Below are 20,811 nucleotides of genomic sequence, written 5' to 3' on the forward strand. Positions count from 1 at the left end.
CCCTGTGCCGTGTGCAGACACCGCCAGGAAGGGGCCCCCAATCCTGAGGGCTGCTGTCTGGATGGCGGAGCTGGGCTGGGCACCGGTGTGGCCAGATCTGGGGGCGTGAGGGGCGGGCCGGGACCCGGGCCGTGCGGACGACCACCGGCCCCCGACGTGTGGGGCACAGCACTGCGCTGGACGGGGAGGAGCTCGGCCGGGCAGCTCCCGCCTCGCGTGCACTGACCGGCTTCCCGCTTACGTGACCCTTTCCACGGCGCTGTCGGGGGCCGCTCGCCTCCGTCCTCCACAGAGAAACACAGCCCCGAGCAATGTCATCTGGGAGATCGTAAAGACTTGTTAAACAAATAGGAAAAAACACGTTTTTGACCACTTTGCCAGTATTTCTGCCCGATAAGCTCATGAAACCTGGACTCAGAGAACAGAATGAGCTCTGACAGCTCCTCTGGGAACTCGGGATCCCTCGGAACTTTCTCCATCCTTCTCTCTCCCTCACTGCTGGCAAGGTGACTGCCTCACATTCGCGGGATCACAGGGACCCCCCTTTGACTGGTGGTGCAACAGAAAGGCTCCTGGCCACGGACGGGGCAGGGGAGGTCCACGGCGGGCTGGCGGAGATGGGCGGCGTGGAGGCGGCAGCCCGTCCGCTCGTCCAGAACGGGGATTCCGTTCAGGGGTCGCTCTCTGACGGGCCCCCATGGGGTACGCGCCATCCCGTCCTTCCCTTAGGACTGCTGAGATCTGGGGCCATTCGACCTTTTTGGATTCCCGAGCACCCCCCACCCCCCAGCACGAGGATCTGCTGTGGGACGCCGGTGCCTGGCCAGAGCCCCCAGGGGTGGGCCTTCTCTTCCGCTGATTCAGCAAATACTTTTGAAGTCACGCCTGAGCCGTCGCTGACGGTGACAGCGCACATGGCACCCCGCGCTGACTCCGGGGAGCCTTGCTGGGTGCCCGCTGGTGCGCTGAGAGCCGGGGGCTGTGGACGCTTCACCCCTGCATCCCCAGCATCCAACGTGGAACCAGAAAGGATTGGGGGGCGGGAACTGCGTTGGGAGAGGGGAGGGAAGGGAGCGCGGATCACGTGACCCAGCTGCCCACGCCAGACCAAGGGGATGGCAGGACTCGGCCTCCTGGGCCCCATACGGGGGCGCGTCCCTGTCCGGAACCCCAGTGTGGTCCGCTGGGCAGGATGATGTCCTGTTTCTGGAGTCAGAAACACTTGATCCCCAGGAAGCCCAGGACCCGGCGTCTCTGGGGCACATGTTCCCTCCCAATTCAACCATTTGCCATTATGTACTTGGAACGATTCAAAGAACAACTTCTCCAACGAAAATGGGGACGGACGGGGCGCCGCTGCCGAGAGGAGCTCCCGGCCTAACCCAAAGGGCCCACAGAAACCACGCGGCCTCGGTCAGACCGGCGTTCTGTCTCTGGGCTCACTTCTGCCGGGGACAGAGCTGTGAACTATGTCACAGCTCACGGTCCCTGCTGATGCCACGCCGGCCGCACACGTCTGTGCTCACACAGGGAATCTACCGAAACGTCCAGCCATCGCCGTGGTGACGGGGAGCGTGGCTCGGAGAACACAGCACGGATCGCAGACCGGGTCCACGTACTGACTCGCCGCCTTTCGCTGCTCGTGCAGAACCAGCCGGTGCAGGGTCCCCGCCCCCCCCCCCCCCCCCCCCCCCCGTCTTCCTGGACGCTAATCCTACAAACCTGACAGAAGCCTTTTGTCCTTGGGAGCTCCCCACCAAATGGGTACAAAAGCACATCCCTATGGGCACCTGCGGGGCAGGAGGGGCTCAGCCGCAGGCCCCTGCCCATGGAGTCAGCCAGAAAATCTCCTGCGGAAAACCCCGTTTGTCCTTTATTTATTTAGTTAGTTAGTTAGTTATTTTTTAAAAGATTTTATTTATTCATTTGACAGAGAGAAATCACAAGTAGATGGAGAGGCAGGCAGAGAGAGAGAGAGGGAAGCAGGCTCCCTGCTGAGCAGAGAGCCCGATGCGGGACTCGATCCCAGGACCCTGAGATCATGACCTGAGCCGAAGGCAGCGGCTCAACCCACCGAGCCACCCAGGCGCCCTGTCCTTTATTTATATTTAAAAAAGATTTTATTTATTTATTTATTTGACAGACAAAGATCACAAGCAGGCAGAGAGGCAGGCAGAGACAGAGGAGGAAGCAGGCTCCCCGCCAGCAGAGAGCCCGACGCAGGGCTCGATCCCAGGACCCTGGGATCATGACCTGAGCTGAAGGCAGAGGCTTTAACCCCCTGAACCACCCAGGCACCCCACCGTTTGTCCTTTAGAGGCAAATCTGTGACCCCTCTCGCTCTGGTGCTGAGATGTGTGGTGGTGTCCCAGGAGTGGTCACTCCCTCCGCTGGGACCCAGTGTCCAAGGCAGGAGCTGCTCACACGGCAGCAGCTGGACTGGGGTGATCCGACGGGGCCCTCGTCCCTTCCTGAACGATGAGGGGTTTCCTAGGCCCCAGGCTTGTCTCCTGTTCCCCACCTTTGGTCCACCTCTTACCGTGAGGCCCCTTCCCTGAGCGCCTGCTGGGGTCCTCACCTGCATCCCAAGTCCCCAGACAGGGGCCGAGGTGAGACCATCCAATCTGCTCCCCGGGTGCCCGGATCCACATGAACCTACAGTCCTTTCTATGCCATCCCTTTGTCTTGGCATCCTGGGCCTGGGGCAGCACCAAGGCTGAGGATGCGTTTCTATGAGGCTAGCCTAGGGCAAGCCCAGTCTACACCAGTCTACACGGCGGTGGGGACCCCGGGAGGGGAATGTGGCCAGTGAGCCGCCCCCCGAGGCTGGGCCTGCCAGGAAGGCTCTCGACGCAGAGCTCGGGGGTTTGGGGGTTCTGCGGGGCCTGGGACGCTGCCTGGCCGGCTGACGGCAACCCCACCAGAGCCCCAGGGACCACTGTCTCCCTGTTCCCAACAGAGACAAGGGGAGACCCGCCACAGGGCAGTCAGCTGTGGCCTCCGGCCAGGACTCCCCACACCATCTCCCTTGCGGCCCAGAATCGTTTTTCTTTCATCAGTTTTCAGAACGAGCCGCAAAACAGCAGCTGAGACTCGGCTGTGTAATAAAAGCTTCTGATTGCTGGGATGGCTCATTGGAGATCAGAGACAAACCCAGGGCCCCCGAGCACCTCCAGGAGGCACTGTGCTCCTGGCTGGCGTCCCAATCATCCCGTGGGCAGGAGCTCGCAGCTGGCGGCGGGTCCGCAGCGCCCTGGGGCCCGGGGCTGCTGAAACGCACAAGCCGCCTGCTGCTTCACGCCGGGGATGGGCCCACAGAGCCATGCCTGGCGTCTGGGCATCACTCAGAACTCGCCGGCTGGTGCGATGGGAGAGTCCAGCTGCTCGGGCGCCCAGCTGGGAGCCCCGTGTTTAGGGATGGGACCTGCTGTGCCCGACCCTCCCAGGAGTCCCAGAGCTCGGGAGTGAAGGAGCCGCTGGCAGCCGTGAGTGCGGAGGGAGGTGTGTTCCCAGCAGCAGACAGCAGAAGCGGACTCATGGGGAGAGAGAACACAGCGGGCACGGAACCGCAGAGGCCCCCAAGGCCGCCAGTGTCAGCAAGGCTGTGGGAGGTCCTGCAGGAGGGGGCCAGGAGGACCAGGAACCCTTTTCCTGAGAACAGGGGGGCCACTTAGTGGTGGATTTCGCCTACTAGGGTGCTCCCCAACTTGCCTCCACGGCCACCACCGCGCCCTCCCCAGTGGGGGCTCCAAGCTGCCCGCACGGGCGCCGGGAGCTCGGCCACGCTGGCCTCCCTCTGACCTTGGACACACTCGTGCCCACACGTGCGCCTCCTGGAGTGACCGTCTGTGCCCCTCATCATCTCCGTGTCACGCCGGTGGATGTGCAGTCCCCTCAGTCACCACAGACCCCGCGGTCCCTCCCCCCCCAGCCACAGCTTCTTATCTGCCATATGTCTGCTTCAGAGTCACCTCACACCCGTGGTGCCAACCGGCCTCACCAAAGCAAAGCTCACTGTCCCCTCCACCAGTGGCCCACGGCCCCCTGTGCAGGCTAAATGGGCGCCGGCTTCTTCCATACGTCCCGAGGTCGTGCCTCAATCCCAGAGATCACCTGCTCTCTAGGAAGCCAGGCCCCAGAGCAGACTCTGTGTGCACTTCTCTCCTGTCTCTGACCAGTTCTGACCTACTGTTACCTCCGGGAGAAGCTGCCCCAATCACCTATGTGAGGCAGGCTTGTGCCCATCGGGGGGCCCGGGGCCTCCCCAGGGGCAAGTGCACTGCCCCACAAATGCCGGGCCCATGGAACAGGTGTGGGTAAATCCCTGGGAGCAAATGCCCTGTCAGCCCAAAGCCTGGGGACTGACCACTGCAGCGGGCTGTGCCGGGGACTCCCGGGGCCTTGTGCTGAACATGAAGCACTCATTCCCAGCCCGGGGAGGGAGGCGCCCAGAACAGAGGGGGCCCTGCTATCCACAGACACTCTCCCTGAGCCCGGGGACCATCCCTGCAGTCTTGGGATTCCAGGCCGGCCGTCTCCCTCCTCCCTCGGTGGAATCCCGAGTTCCAGGTTCGGGACGACCCGGCACAGCTGACTTTGGGCTTCGAGGGGCTCGGCGGAGCATCAGGCGTGCTGGATCTGAGTCTGTCCGTGAACCATTTTTCCGTCTGTTGAGAGGGCGCCTTCCCCCTGCAGCCCCACGCTCACAGCCGCGGATGGACCTGCGCTTGCCCCACCCTTGGTGGTCGCGTCTGTGGAAGCCCGCGTCTGGGAGCTCGCGGCTGCGGGGTGACCGCACCCCTACGTGGGGCTCAGGGGCCCTGAGCCAGACGCACCTCCAAGGGAGGAAGGTTCAAGGCCGGGGCTGGGCGCCCCATGGGCGTGCTGTCCCCGCCTCGCTTCCTGACCAGCCTCTGCTCCCGCGGGCCGCCGGCCAGCTTCAGGACCCTGCTCTGCGGGGCCTCCCCCACCGCCTCCAGCACCCCGTTCCTCCAGTTCCCCCGCTCGTGGTTGGGCGGCGGCCCTTGGTCACTGTCGTCACTTTGCTGCATCCACGGTGGTGGGCGTGATGTGAGGAGCTGGTGGGCAGTTGGTGGGCTTCCCAGAAAGGTCCTCAGGCCCCAAACCGCAGTGACTCGGGATTTCAGCCTTGGGCTTGCTAAGTTAGTGCGGGGACGGGTCAGCTCTCCAAAGTCATATCCACCCAGAACTCTCCATTTTTGGAAATGTCACTTGGAATTAAAGATGGGATCAAGTTTGTGATCCGGAATCATCCTTGAGGTGGGAAGAGCCTGGGTGAGGCGGCGTCCTCATAAGGTCCGGCTCTCGCGGCCACACAGCCCTGTGATGACGGACGCACACGCTGGGGGACGCGGCCACATGCCCCGAAGCGCCTGAGCCCCAGAGGCAGGACGAGGCTGGGCGGACACCCCGCAGAGCCTCGGAGAAGCATGGCCCTGACATACCGTGGCTTCAGCCGACGAGAACGGACGTCTGCCCCTGTGAGCCTCCAGGTGCGGGGTCAGGGATGGGGCCGCCGGAGCCTCGCAGGGCGCATCCCCAGAAAGAAGCCGCAGCATCCCCACCAAGAGCTGAGGGCCTGCACGCCTCAGGACTTGGGTCTCCGGGACGTCGCCTCCACGCCTGTGGTCAGCCTGACGGGGTCCAGGGTGTCCAGACTTGCTCCCCGCGCTGTGTGAGCCCGCGGTGGGTCTGTCTGCCGTGGGGCCAGCTGGGAGGGCTGGGAGGGCTCGTCTGACCTCCAGGCCACCCAGAGGAGCTGCTTCCCACTCCCGGGGACCTGAGCACGGTGCCCCGACCAGCTCGCCCACCAAGAGTGTCCGCTTCTGCTGTTTCTTCTCCCACGCACTCTGCCTTTCCTCCTCTCCGTCTCCCTGTCACTTTACACAGGTGTCCAGGGGGCAAAAGCAGGAAGCACCTATGTGCCTTCTTTCAACTGGGCGCCCAGGACAAGCACTGCTGAGTTTCTACGAACGGTCTTACAAGAATCTCCACGCTGGTGTGTGGGGCTCAGAGCCGGGGTCCAGGGCTCAGGGCTACGGGTACCCTCCTCCTGCTGTCCACCCCGGGCAGGTGCCTGGCCCAAGGAACGCTAAACGGTGTCTGGCTGGTGGAGTCAGGAACCACACGCTCCAGGTGCCCCCAGAGCAGAGGCCCACGTGTCGCTCCCATGGGCTGCTCAGAGGGTCCAAATCTGGCACACGCCAGGCCCTCAGGGGTATACCTGGGATCCAGGAACGCAGAGACCTCATGGGTAACTGGGCAGTGTGGACACGGCGAGTCATCCTGGACGGCAGAGCTGGGCGGTGTCGCCCAGCCTGGCCTGTGCTAGCTCACGCCCAGGACCAGACACTTGTACCGCAGGAGGCGCCCGTCGCAGAGCCCAGCAGGACCACCGAGAACAGAGCCCACCCGGGGGCTCCTCCGCCGCGTGATCAGGTCTGCAGTGAGCGCCGACCTCTGGGACCGTCAGGCTGGGCCGGGCGTCCCCTCCCAGCGCCATCTGACAGAGACGCCCTGTTGCTGCCCACAGCTTCCCTGGCGCCACCCCCTGCCCCGGGCAGGTGGGCACAGACGTGCTCGGACAGTGGCGGCTGCGCCACCCGTTCAGAGCCTGCTCATGGGAAGTGTTGTTGGGGGAAGTGAGTTCCCGGAAATCCCGGGTCCTGGACAGAACCAGGTGGACAGCCCAGGGAGGGGTCCTCAAGCCCACAATGGGCCATTCGCACAGGACAGCATTCAGAGGTGTCGCGTAAGTTCCCGTTTGGCTGGTCCATTGTGACTGGGGAGATAGGACAGCAGTTCCCATCGGGCGCCCAGAAAAACGTACGCACACGTGTGCCAGTGCGGCTCCCCACTGCGGCATCACGGTGGCCGCCAGACGCGCCCCTTGTGAGCTCAGCCTCCAGCATCTGGGGACGCGTGCAGTGTAGGGAGGGCAGGAGGGCACTTCGCTCGCGGGGTGGACCCAGGCTGGGTGCCATCAGCAGGCTGCGGAGCTCGGGGGAGACCACCTCTGGGGATGTCATGGGAGGGCGCTGTCGCCTGGGGGTCAGCCTGCAGCGTCCCTCATGTCTCCTTCCCTGTGCGCTGACTGGCGTCCACGGGACCAGCCCAGAGTGGAAGCAGAGCCTGGAAATCCTGCGCGGAGGCCGGATCTTCCCCGAGTTCCCCAGGATGGTGGCTTCCCCGCGATTCACCATAACCTGCAGCCGTCACCGCGTCCCGCGGGCGGCCCTGTGCACGCGGGAGCTTCGCTCAGCCAGACTCCCCCTCAGGACACGGCATTCTCTGATATTTTTACTTAATTTCTTCTTCCTTCTCTTAAATGTGGGTCACGACCCAGCAAATTAATTTCACGACCCACTAATGGGGTGAGGACCTGACCTCCGAGAAGGAGCGTTCTCGGAAACGCACGCGTCAGCACGTTCCCGGGCTCCGCACAGGTGATGGCACAATTCATTACCGCACGTTCTCGTGTCAGCCCTGAGCGGGGCGGGGGGATGGGGAGATGGGCAGGGGCCCGTCAGGCCCGTGCCCGCCGCCGGGTGCTGCCGGGCACAGAGACGTGAGCGGCTCGGCCCTCGCAGAGGAGTGGGGCGGGATGAGGTCGGGGTCGGGGACAGCCCTTCCGACACGACTGTGGCCGCTGAGGGGCGTGGGCCGTCCCATGGCCAAGCAGCCACAAGGGCACTCCAAGCCCATCTCACGGAAAACCTACTCGTGGTGAACCGGGACACGGCAATGCTGACCGACGTCGGTGACGGGACCCAGCTGCTGTCCTGAAGACGGGACCACACGCTCCAGGTATTTGGCGTTTGGGTCGAGAGCCCGAGTGAGCTTTGAAGAAAGCTTTGCGAACGGCCACCACATGCCAGGGCTGCTGTCCGAGCCTGAGACGCGTCTGCAGACCCCTGGGGTGGCCCCGGCCTCCAGCATCACCACGCGGCCCCTCAGCGGGACGCGCCAGCCCGGATCCAGAGCCCAAGCCCTCTACACGGCCAGGGGCGCCGGGCCCCAGGCGTGCACCCCTGTGAGGGGCGAGGAGCGCCAAGAGTGAGCCCTTCTGCAGACTGGCCCGGGGCCTAGCCGGTGTCCTGTCCACACCCGGGCCCACAGGGCATCTGCCCGAGGACCAGCGGCCCCCCAGGCGGGCTCCCCCGAACAGGCAGATGGGAGAATCCAGCTTCAGAGCTAAAGCACGCGTGGGCTTGTGCTAAACCAGACCCAGGGTTTGAGGGGGGTTGGCCCAGCAGGCAGACTGACCACGTCTGCTGCCCACTGCCGGCTGTGGTTTTCACAGCAGCCAGACCAAGGCAAGGGTCCTGAGCTCCTGGACCTGTGGGGTCACGGGACCAGCCTCAACAAGGGACTGCATTAAGGAACAGAGTCTGCCTCCTGGCACGGGGCCTGCGAGAGGGGCTGCGGGGGGGAGGGCTGCAGAGCTCAGGAGTGGGGGAGGGCTTGGGAGCCTCAAGTCACCTGTGAGACCTTGTGCGGTGCCGCTGGGTCACCTCCTCCAGCGGGCTGGCCCCCAAGACCGGGCTCGGGGCCCGGAGTGCAGGCCTGACCCCACAGCCACACCCCAGGGCCACTGAGGTGGGGTGGTGTGGAGCCACCCCAGCCCCCCTGTCCCAGGCCCTGTCACAGGCACGTCCTGCCCTCAGGGCTGCCATGGGCCCAGCGGGGAATCCACGCACTGACCCGCAGCTCCCAGGGACAGGGACAGGGGCTGGCTGTCTAGGATCTGCTTGTTCCCAGCTCTCTGCCTTTTGGGTACAGCACACAGAAAGACCCGGAAAGATCCAGAAAGGTAAGCTACCTCCTGGATGCCCCTGGAAGGGACAACACACGCCAGAAGCCCCCCAGGCCCCCGAGAGCCAGCCGGTAGGTGGCAGGTCACGAGCCGGTGACCCCCACACGCATCAGAGGTGCGAGGCCCAGCTGACCGGCTTCCGTGCTAGGCGTGGACGGACATGGCCTGGGTGGCTGCTGGGCGGCACAAGGCTCCCTGTGGCCTCCCCGTCCTGTTGGCTGACAGCTGCACTCAGCCGGTGCCCGTGGGTCCTGCCCGCGCTGCTGCCCACACAGACCCGCCTGACCCCCACAGACAGACGACCCGTGCTCAGAACATGCCCCCGAGGGGCCCAGGTCATGCTTTTCCTTGGCAACCACAGGAGCCAGGTCCCCTGGACACACGTCTGGAACAGCCTGCCGGGGCTCCCCTGCAGAGACTGACCCGCGAGGAGGGAGGAAGCGGGCGGGTTCTCCCCCTCCCCAGCTCCAGGGGCCGCAGTCCCCATCTTGCGTGACCCAGCGAGGATACTCGGATGTCCGCCGGGCTTTCCGGATCCTTCCCTGCGGGCCCCAGACCTCCCTGACTGGACATTCCCAAGACACAGAGGCGGGAAATCAAGGCCAGGAGATCACAACCCACTTCGGGTCTCGGGTTCTACGTGGAGCACACGGAAGAGCCGGGATTGGGGTGACGGTCAGCCGGGGGCAAGCAGAGTCCGCTGCTGGGCTGGCTGAGAGCTGGGGGTCCCGGCGCCCAAGCCTGTGGACGCAGGCGCCGGCTCCCGTGGCTCGCACCACCGAGCGTGGGCCTTGAGGAACTCACCTTGAAAAAGGGACCTCAGAGAGCGGCCCCAGAACCCTTCCCCGTCCTCCACTCCGTCCCCTCGGGACAGCAGCCATGGGACCCAGGCGGGTCTCGGCTCCTGGGACAGAGGGTACACAGGGGGCCCCTCAGCGGGCTCTGGGAGGGACTGGGGTGCCCTCAGGGGTTTCAGGGTCGGGGCCTCTGCTCTGGACGGCCACCACGCAGTACCCAGAGCAGGAGCAGACCTTGAGGACCGCGTCCTTCCCTGCTCCCACTCCCTAAAGAGGCTTCAGCGGCTGCGGGGGTCCCAACCCGTGCTTCTGCCGGAGCCCCCCGCCATTCCAGCAACAAGACAATGTGACCAACCACCCCATGGGGCTCTGAGCTGACTTCTGGGCAGACGCCTTCAGGCTGGTTCTGTCCGGCCCCTGGGGCCCCCGGTGCGGGGACAGTCCGACGCAGTAGGGACAGAACGACCCGGTCGCAGGGGCGAGGACAGACCGCATGGGGGAGGCAGCGAGGCTGGCCGTGTCTCCACACCAAGCCAGCTGCCCCGTCCCCGTGCCTGCCAACGTGGGGCCCACCTCCCCACGGGGACCCGCCGCCCGAGGCCAACTCGCCCTCCGGAGTGCGGGGTGCACGGCGCGGCATACGCACCGTGGTGGTCTTCACCCGCCCGCCGGGCTGCGTGCACGTCCAGCCTGACCGGTTGATGAGCAGGTCACAGCCTTCGCCCTCCAGACACGGCAGCATGTCACACCACTGCTTTGTCTTGATGATTCGAGCTGCGGGAGAGAAGAGAGCCGTTCAGCCGCTGCTCCCTGGGGCCCCGGGTCAGCGCCAGCAGCCTGACTCCCGGCCTGGGGAGGGATGGTCCGGTGGGCAGCGCCTGGCGTCCATCGGGGGGCCGGGCCTCTATTCCTCCCTGTCCCCAGCCCCCTCTCGAGCGCTGTCTCCCGGTCCAGCTCTGCCGCCAGCCCATCAGTAAGCGGCCGCGAGAAAGAACTAGGGCCACGTGCACGTCCTTCTAAACGCAAGTGCTAGTGATTACCCGGTTATAAGTCCGGAGCCCACGCAGTTACGCCGTCTGGGTGCTCTGACCGGATCCCCACGGGCCAGGCGCCATTTCACCTCAGAGCTGAGCCCTCCACGTGCACACTTCCGAACACAGCGTCTCCCCGCTCCAGCCCGCTGCCGCGGAAGGCACGAAACCTGGGATTTCCCAGGACACGAGGATGCGGAGTCTGGGTCCAGGCCACGCGAGGACACGTGCGTCTTTGGGCATCTGCCCTGTGCTCCCTACGCTTGACTGTCCCCTTGGGGGCAGCAGGAAAAGGCGAGCGGGCTGGGAGAGAGCCATGGTGCGGGTCTCGGGGCCGTTTCTGGGGGTACAAGAGCTTGTCACCTGGATGCCAGCTCCTTTCCACACTGTGCCATGAACTGGACGGTGTCCCCGGAGTGACATGGCAAAGCCCTAAGCCCCAGCGTGGGGGGCCTTAGACGGTGTTTGTAGAGCAGTAATTCAGGTTAACGGAGGTCACCAGGGTGGGGACCCGATCTGAAAGGATCAGTGCCCTCACGAGTAGAAACCCCGAGCTGTACGAGGCCTCCCAGCACCGCAGCCGGCTGGCCCGTCATCTCGGACTCCCGGCCCCCAGGGCGGGGAGAGGCAGCTGTTTGCTGCTGAGGCCACCGCACCGGTGGCCTCCTGTCCCTGCAGTGCAGCAAGTGGTGACGTGAGACCCACCCCTCACATGTGGTTCTCATTTTGCTGGGACGTCAGTGTGGGAAATGCGCCTGTGCGGGTCCCCAGGGTAGGGTGCTAGATCCTGCTCACTGGGGATCGGCCTCATCCTGGGTGGACCCCTAGGACGGGAAGCTGGGGGCGGGCGGGAGCCCCTTCCCAGGCTGCTCAGCGGGAGCTCGGTGCCTTTCCCTGCGCATCCCGGGGCCTCGCTCCTGCTCTGCTCCCCGTTCCTGCTGGAGCCCCGAGCAGCAGAGCCTTCACGGAAGCACCGTTTGGTGACAGGAAGAGATAGCCTGAAAGCCCGGCTGTACGCCAGCAAATGCACCCCTTAAGCCCACGGAGAGGCCAGAGCCTTGAAGCACGCACACAGCCCGACCCCTGGAAATCCTGTGCCGGGCATCTGCGCAGATCCTGACGCGGAAGAGGAGGCTTGTCTGGGCTCAGCCATGAGGACCGGCAAGGGGGCTCAAGGACAGGTCAAGGAGCTTCTGTGTTTGTGCTCCTGTGTGTCCCCCAGCCACGCCCAGGGAGCACGGTCAACGTAGTGGGCCAACTGTGCCGATCCGCGCCGCAGGGAGGCCCAGGGCCACCCAGTCCTGGCCCAAGGGGCCGAGAGCAGAACTAAGGCTGTCTCAGGGACGGCTGTGCCCTTCCATGGCAGGAAGGCAGTGAGGCTCGGGGGCCTGGGTCACCTAGAACTGGCTGTCAGAGCGAGTCGGGAGCAGGTCCTGGTCCGTGTGGGGCGGCCTGCTCTGCAGGACACGTGGTGATGTGGTCAGATGCCTGAAGCCAGCCGGGGAGGCAGCGGGGCCAGGCCTGGGTTCCGTCCTGCAGTGCTCACCCTGGTGCCCTGTCCTCCCGGGACGCACGGTGCACCTGGTGCGGGTGCGAGAGCCGCCACGGGGCTCAGCCCGTCGGTGCACGTGGACACGCAGCCCTCACGGCCGGGCCGCCTGTGGTCACTCGGACGGGGGGCTGTGAGGGGGACAATGCTGGCCTTGGGACGCACCTGTCGTGGGCCTCACAGCAGCCTCCTTCCCCCACCAGGCCCGTGGCTGAGGCCACCTCGTCCCGCGACGGCACCTCAGGTCCCTTTGCCACCCTCGGTTTGCGCTTCTCGAAGCAGCGTGGGGGCTCCCCCGTCCGTGCCTTCCCGACCGCCATGCACTCAGCTCTGAGAGCTGGGGAGCCGCGGGACGGAGGGAGCGTGCGGCCCCAGCACCCGGAGAGCCGCGTGAGCGTGATGGCAAATGAGTGGGCCAAAGGTCAGAGAGAGGGAGAGGCAGGCGGGCTGCTGGGTCCTCACGGCCTGGGGTCCTGCCCCCTGCAGCCACGGCCTCTGACCACACACGTACCCGCTTGTTCCAACACACGTGCACGTGCACATACACAGGGACATACGTGAACACAGGCAAGCAGGCACGCTCAGACCCACGGGTGTGCAAACAGCGCACGCACACACGCAGACACGGGCCCACCTGCGCGTCCGCAAGAGCACACGCCCACGCAGACACACCACGTCGCTGGCGGCACCCCCTCCCCGACGCGGGGTGGCAGCCCGGGCGTGTCGGGTACCAGGGCCGCCAAGGGCACCGCGGGGCTGCCACTGAGCACACGCGGCTTTTGTGCCGCTGGGCTTGGCTCACCCTGCCGAGCCCACTTCCTGTGGGAGGCGGCGGGAGGCACAGCACTGGCCACCCCATCCCTGGGACAAAGGGGCCTTTCAGGGCACACGTCACCGCTTCCGTGATGCTGAGGCAGCTCCAGCGCCGAGGAGGGCGTCCTCGGGGAGCGGACGGCGCACAGGGACGTGAGTGACAGCAGCTGACCAGTGGCCTCTGGGGACTGTGGTGGCAGCCAGCCACGTGCCATGGCCACGGGAGACCCCTCGGCCCACGGTGTGTCAGGGGTCGTCACCACATCCCCAGGCCTGTCACCAGGCCCAAGGAGACACCAAGCTCTCTGGAACACAAACAGGCTCGCGCCCCCAGCACGGGTCTGTGCACCTGCTGCTGCCCGGCAGGGGCGTGAGCTCAGCGCCGCCTGCGTGTTCCGCCCCGAGTGCCGAGGTCTCAGGCTGGGGCTCGGCGCGGCTCCGGGCACTGCTCTGGGCTGCCCTCCCTGGGGGCCTTTAGGTGCTTCAGTTTCCCGCTGCCTCAGCCCAGACGTGTAAGCAACGTAACACGAGCTTCGGTCACCGTGCGGGCGGCTGGCTCAGGACACGGACGGTGCTGGGAGGGCAGCACGGGGACGAGCGACGGCAAGGCGATGGCCGGGCAGGGCCGGTCACCCTGGTCTCAGGAGAGAAGTGAGTGAGGCGACTCCGGGCCATGTGGTGAGAGGCCAGTGTGCCCAAGCAATATTGGGACAGGGCTGCAGACAGACCAGGGCGGCCGGAGTGACGGGGCCTGAGCGGGACAGCGCGGACACTTCAAAGGAAGGGCAGGGAATGAACTGCCTTCAAGGGAAAGGACAGCCCTTCGGAGACGGAGAAGGGCGCGCTGAGGCCCGCTCACACAGGGTGGCGGGATCGGAGTGAGGGTCCTCCCGGCCCACCAGCAACACGGCCTCGCCGGCCTCGGGAACCCCCCAGGGCACAGACACAAGCATGGGGGAAGCGCCGTCTCCTCACGAGAGATGCGGGGTCGGGCAGTGTGACACCCAGTCCCCGTAGAGCCCAGCGCCGCACGCCATGGGCACGGATGAACACGGTCAGGGAAATCTCTCCCCCAGCCCTTGCCCTGCCAGACCCGGAGAAGGACCAGAGGAGAGGGATCCCTGCCCGGAGCAGGGCTGGGTGGAGGGCGCCGCAGGGGTGGGGTCTGCATCCGCCACGCCAGGCTGGACGTTTTCACGACTGAGGGGCAATCTTCTCGCCCCTGAGCACCTGGTACCCTCCCAGGACAGCCAGAAGGTCTCATCAGGGCCGAGACTAGGGCCGGTCAGCGGTGGAGTCTCTGGCCCATGCAGGGGTGCAGTCAGGGCCCCTGCTCTCTGCCCCTCACACAGTGGCTCAGGGGCACGACACACATATCCTTCCTGCCACGGTCACCGGGGTCACCCCATAGTTTCCCCAGGGCCACCCTTGGTGACCAGCTGCCTGAGAACCGGGGCTGCGCCGTGGTCCCTGAGCACGGACCCCATGGGACATGACCACTGTGAAGGGTCCAGGTGGCTTCAGGGCCTGTGACGGTCTCTCATAGGAATCCCAGACTTAAGACACACAGCAAGGCCCCGTGCCTCCCCAGCTACCCGTATGACAAGATGATGGTCATCTCAAGGCCTTTCCTAGAGAAAGTGGGGACCTTTCCTCCCGGGCTTCAGCTCGGCCCTCCTCTCCGTGGGGCATCCGCTCCCCGTTCGAATGGGTGTGCACCGCCCACCAGCGAGCAGAGGCCCCACAGGTTTGCACAGCGAGTGTTAGGAACCTCGTGTCACTCGGCAGGAGGAAATCATGCGGCAGGACACATGCATGGCTCTGTCCCCAGTCCCTGTTGCGACTGGATCGTGCAGCGAGGCCAACGTGTCCACGCGCGTGAGAAGCTGGGGCGGGCACTGGAGGGCCCCTGGGCGGCTCTGCGTGAAACCCCGGCCTGCTCGCGACAAAGACTCACGACAATCAGCACAATTCCTTGCAGCTCGCGCGTCCCCAACCTCACAGCCCGCAGCGAAGGGGGGAGGGCCCCGCAGGTACGTACGCCTCCGTGGCCGGCCCAGTGCCAGAGCTGGGCTTCCCCAGACACCCGCCTTGTAACACGAACGCTGCCAATTTAAATTTTATTAGTTTCGCAGTTTTGCTTGTGTTTAATCTGTGAATGTTTCAGTTTATTCCAGTTTATGGTCTGCTGAGGGCTCCCCGCTTGCAACGTCATAATAAAAACGATTTAGGTCACTAGCGAGGGGCTCAAGGAAGTAGTTTTCCCTTCAAAGGAGTTCTCAGATGATTGAAGTCTGAGGAACGCTGCTGCCCGCCCCGGGCTAGCTGGTCAGGGAAGGAGGCAGGGCTGATGCCCAAGACGGTCCAGAGAGGGGCTCTTTCCGGCGAGCTCTGGACGTACGTGGAGCCCCACACCCAGTGGGCCAGCCTGGGACTGTGGAAGGGAGCCTGGGAGGAGCACGCCCTGGGGCCCACTGCCCTTCCTCCAGCCAAAGGGGTTTCGGTCTCCTTCTCCTGTGGTGGCCGCCCCTGGGTTCTCCCTGCTGTGGCCTCATCCCAGAGACAGGACCACGGGGTCCCTGTCCCTCCATTGTCCCTCCGGCCCTTCCAGAAGGGGAAGGGTCTCCCCTGGGATTCTAATAGATTGCACGTCTGCTTTAGTGTTCGGGGTGAAAGAACATGCTGTGTCGTTGGCAGCATCACACAGCATCACACAGGCATTAGAGCCGGCCCCAGACTCAGTTAGGCTTGGATCAGTCCCTGCTGCCTCTGGCCCTCCCCTCCACGGAGCCGGGTCAGCAGCTTCCTTCTCCTTCCTTCCGAAATGACCTGTGAAGGACAGTGTAGGAAAGGGCACGAACTGGTGCTGCCACTCGATGGCCCCTCACTGAGCCTGGGGGACCCTCAGCCCTGGTTCCTGGGGTACATTCCAGAAATCTGCAAGGCCGAGGGGTCTGGCTGCAAAGTCATCTCTGCTACCTGACCTCACTTCAGCAGATCTAGCTTCCTCAGGCTCAAGAGGCCTCCTCGTCACCACCAGCACCACAGCACACGGCAGCATCGCCTTCCCCACAACCAGCACCACAATCACCACCTCCGTCAACATCTCCATCGTCACCAGCACCATCAGCAGCAGCACCACCATGACCATCATCACCATCTCCATCACCATCAGCTCCATCATCACCATCCGCTCCATCAGCACCGTCACACCATCCTCGTCCCCAGCACCCTTGCGAACCATCAGTAGCATCAGCAGCTCCCGGACTGAGCCCTTGTTGTGCGGAGCACACCGGTCCCTTCAATCCCACCAGAGTTCTCGGTGGAGGCTCTCAGGAACCTCTTTCAGACGGTGCCGGTTCTGAGTACCCTGTGACGTGGAATACGGAGAAGCTGGGGTTCGAGCCTGGAGGTCACCTTGTACCTGGCCCCTGTGGCCCCTGCCGTTCCAGCAGAGATCTCCCTCTTTTCAGATCCCCCCGGCCCCGCCTGTCCCAGCCTCGTACCCCCTGCCTTGTGCCCACCGTGCAGCACGGGGGAGGGCTGCGGAGGACTCTTAGACCTTTCCCTGAGCACGTGGCTGGAGGATCCCCTTGCGTTTCATTCCTAACAACCTCCAGCCTTCTTGGGGGACAGCTGACCCGGAAGGCTGCAGAGCTGTGTTTGCACAAGCCCCACACCCAGTTTCCCCAAATCAGCAGAGGACTCTGTTGGACGCAGAGACACCCGTACAGCTGCGGGAAGCAGGCCCAGGTGCACACCCCAGGCCTGGGGCTGGCCATGCAGCTAGGGAAGGCCTGTGGGCATGGGAGTGCCCAGCAGGCACCTCCTGCCCGCCCTGTGTCCTCCCAGTCTGTGGAGACTCGGGACCCATGGTGGAGGGTGAGCAGTGCCAGGAGGCAGGAGGCCCGGGCTCAAGTCCCAACCCTGCCCCTAGTCGGGCTCCGCCAGCCTCTCAATTCAGCTCCCGGTCAGCTTCTCCGAAAAGATCAACAGAGAACAATCTTCCCCCAACGCTGGCTGCTCCCCGGGCAGGGACCCCCCTTCCAGGTTGTGGGCAGGGCCTCACCCTCCCCCTTGTATGTCTCGATGGCAGTAGAAGGTAAACCTGTGTCCCCATCACGCAGCAGCTCTGGGGCCTGACCTGGAGCCGCAGTGAGACGGCGACACCCCAGGTCAGCCAGAAAGCTCTCAAACGCTGTGGCAGGGGCGGCGGGCCTCCAACGTGCCAGTGAGCAGGTTAAATGGGGAGCATTTAGGAAAAGTGTCCTGTGCCGGCACGGGTCCCCCCTCCCCTCTGTGAGGGTCAGGTGTGCTCTGGAGGACACTTGCTCCCCAGAGAGGCAGGTGCGCACCGAGCCCAGACAACACTGAGAAAAGACCCAGACCACAGACGAGAGAGCTGCACTCACTAACCCAGCTTCGAACATGCCAGCCGCTTGCTCACGCGTCCACAAGCTCCATGGGACCACAGGTCCGAGCACACACTTGCCTACTTGGTCTGTATAGATCCTGAGAGGACAGCGTCCCAGAGCCTGAATTCTGACCTCCTCAGCTCCGTCCAGCCCCCAGGACATTCTGCCCTAAGCAGGATCCCATCCTCTGTCCACCGGGCCTCCCAGGCCAACTTTTCTCCTGGCCCCGGAGCCCAGGGGGCCACCTGCCAGGCCCAGCAGGTCCCCCTCCCCAGAGACACAGACCGCAGATGTGCTCATTCTCCTGGAGCAGCTCTGCAGCCGGGCCACGGCGGCCCTGGGACCCAGAGCCCACACCAAGGGCCCCGTGATGCCTCGGAGCTGACGCAGACCTGACGCACCTTCGGGGGTCCGCCTTGTGCATCCAAGGTCACAGCGCGCCCCGCGCCCCCCAGCTGCCTCCTGTGCCTCGGCTGGAGGCTCACTTTCCAGGCAGGAATTAGCATGAGACCCGAGTCCAGAAAGGCGTTCTCGTCCGAGGAGGACAGGTGCGCACGGCCGGCCTGGAGCTCTCTGGCCGCCCCTGCCTGGGGTCCTCTCCCTGCCCCGTGAAGCACCACCCCCGGGGCTGGACCAGCCTCCCAGGCAGTCAGGCTCTGAGCCCCCCGGACCTAATAACGAGCTCAACGCTGAGTCATTCGCTGAGTTCTCTCACACTCCAGAAAGGTAATGGTGCTTTACACATGTGATTTCTCTCGAATCCTCCAAACGGCCACATTGTTCTCCAGAAGGCCCGGGAGACGATTTTAATCAGCTAACATTCCCCGAGCTACTGCTCTGTGCACGCGTGACATCCGCACCGACTCCTGGGACCTGTACCATGGCCCGGGGGTGGCCCTCGGCCGGGAGCGGGAACGACCCACCCCGGGCCGTGGCTCTGAAGGCAAAGACAACCACGAGAGTCGTCGTCTGCACAAGCCCGAAGGTGAGGCCTCTCGAGGAGGAGAAAGCAGGAAATGCCTTTACGGAGCCCTAACGACCCACAGGTAACTTGTAGTAATGACCTCATTAAGCCCCCAGAGCCGTTTTTCAGGGAGGGAGCATGAGCCCCCTTTTCACAGACCAGAAGACTGAGGCCCAGGAGTTTCCATCTCCCGGCTCTTCTCCGCACCGCCGGGTGAGTGCCGCCCTCCAGATGGCCCCCCCAACCACCACTGCTCCGATAGCCCCCCAGGAAGCCAGGCCAAGGGGCTGCTGCCGGTACCCAGGAACAGACCCTTCTGAGCTCCAGCAGCAGAAGTGCCACCGGGTCCCCGATGCCCCTGGGGGGTCAGACCTTCCATATGCCCCGCCCTCTTCCTCTCCTTCCTCCCACACAGGCATTCCCTCTCCTGGAAACCTTTGTCCACCAACCCTCTCCCCATTCTGCCTCTCCCTCCAGGAAGCCCAGCCCCCACCCCTGCTGTCCCTGTGAGGGCCCTGGGGGTCTCCTGTGTTACAGTCCCGGACCCAGTGGGGTGGAGGACCACCCACAGCTCCGTGAGGGCCCTGCGGAAGGAAGGACGACGGATGGACGGGTGCAGACACGCAGGACTGGAAGGCCCTTGGGCTGCCTGGCCCAAGGGGTCTCGGCTACACAGACGAGGGCCTGTTCAGAAACGGAGCCTGTGCAGGTGTGGACCCAGAGTGGCCTCAGCGTGTGGGCACGGGGCTTGGGGCTGGGCGGCCTGCCAGCGTCCCCTCCCTGACCGCACTGGTCCAGGACTGGCGCCCTCAGCCCCCGACTTCACTCCTCCCACTCTTGTCACTCAGGGGTCCCAGGAGGTGGGCGTGAGGGTCTCCGTGGATCCCGGTTTAACCAGAGCACCAGAGCCACAGGCACTTCCTACGGCCAAGGTGGTCGTGATCAAGCTGCCAGCCGGGTGTCTGTAAGGGGCCGGGCTGGCCGCGTCGCTGTGTGTCCGTGTGTGCACGTATGACCGTGACGCTGCACGTGCCGGCCTGGGGGGTGCACACATGCACGCGTGAGTGTGTGCCCCTGCGTGCGGCGTCTCATTTAGGAACCGAGTGGGAAGTGCAGAGCCAGCTCCAGCCCCGCCCGGCGGGAAGCACCTGGCAGTTTCCTCCTGTTTTCCCGGCACGGAAACGCATCAGGGCTAGCCCTTCACGGGGAAGCTGAGACAGCCCAGCAGACCCCCTCACCCACCCCGACTGCGGGGACCTCAGACGCAGCTGACCCCGAGGTGCCGGAGTCTGGCCCACGGCAGCGGCGACGGCGGCCAGCGCCGCCCGCCCCAGGCTGGACAGATGGACAGGGCCAGCCGTGCTAATTTGCCTGGGGACCGAGGAGACCGCGCCGTGCCACTCAGTGCCGGCCCTCCGCTGCCCGTAATCGGCACGGCTCCCTTTGGAGTAAACTGTTTCTTCGTTTCCATTAGCATGTGAATCTGCTTACTTTACTCAACGGCTCGGAAGACAAACCACCCAGAGCAAAGCCAGCTGCAGCTCCGGCCACGTTCTCCGTTCTCCGCGGCGACCCCGCACGGCCAGCCCCCGTCTGGCCCGCGTAGGGAACCAAGCCTCTCCGGCGGGTCTGACCCACACGGGGGTGTCCCCTGAAGCCTTCCAGACCTTGCCGGTGACGGGGGTCAGGCCACACACCAGGAAAGGGGCGGCCGACAACTCACGCACAAGCACACGGGCTGATAATAGGTCCACGCACACTGACCCTCAGGAGGCAGACCTAAGTGGGACATCGCAGGGTTCCAGAAACGTCTGCCCTGTAAAGAGCTGGCATGGACCCTGACATCTGCACTGAGCCAGGATCCTGGACCGAAGGTTTGGAGGATGAGGAAGGCCCGGGGCTCCCATCTCTCTGCTCCACGAGGCGCACAAGGGGCCTCCTGGCGGGACAGCCCATGAGGCTGGGAGGTAGGAGGGCACCCTGGGTGGCCCCCAAACTGTCCTCAGCCACCCTTCCTGGAGCCCGCTTTCTGCTGGCCCTCCCGGGCAGCCTTTCCCTGGGGCACGGAGGAGGCGGCTGGGCACTGCCCTGAAAGACAGGGACAGTATCAGGACAGGTGATGGTGTGTAGGAACCGTGTGCCGGCTCGTGGACTGTGAAGGAGGCCGTGGACACACATGGAGGGAGAGCTGAGACTGAGGCCGAGGGCCTGGCTGGGCCTCTCCTCCAAGGCATTGCCCCAGGCCCTGGCCAGCTGCATACACGGGCCCAGGTCAGCCCTCTCTGTGCCATGGACTGAACTGGGGGTCCAGACTCCACCCCCAAGATCTAAAGGCTGGGGGTGGGTGGGGGCCCCTGCCACCCCCTCACACAGCAGACACAGGAGGCCATCTGTGCAAGCTGTGTC

General features: G+C 64.8%; 1 protein-coding gene across 2 annotated transcripts in view; it reads right to left on the minus strand.

Moving 5' to 3' along the window:
* TAFA5 (TAFA chemokine like family member 5) overlaps positions 1 to 20,811 on the minus strand; it is a 164,305-nt gene that overhangs the window by 13,872 nt on the left and 129,622 nt on the right. For both annotated transcript variants that reach the window (XM_044226955.1, XM_044226954.1), the window contains exon 3: positions 10,280 to 10,407. In XM_044226955.1, coding sequence (XP_044082890.1) covers positions 10,280 to 10,407 — 128 coding nt within the window. The remainder of the gene's footprint in view (positions 1 to 10,279; positions 10,408 to 20,811) is intronic.

This window comes from Neovison vison, chromosome 12, assembly GCF_020171115.1.
Source record: "Neovison vison isolate M4711 chromosome 12, ASM_NN_V1, whole genome shotgun sequence".
Classification (NCBI taxonomy): Eukaryota; Metazoa; Chordata; class Mammalia; order Carnivora; family Mustelidae; genus Neogale; species Neogale vison.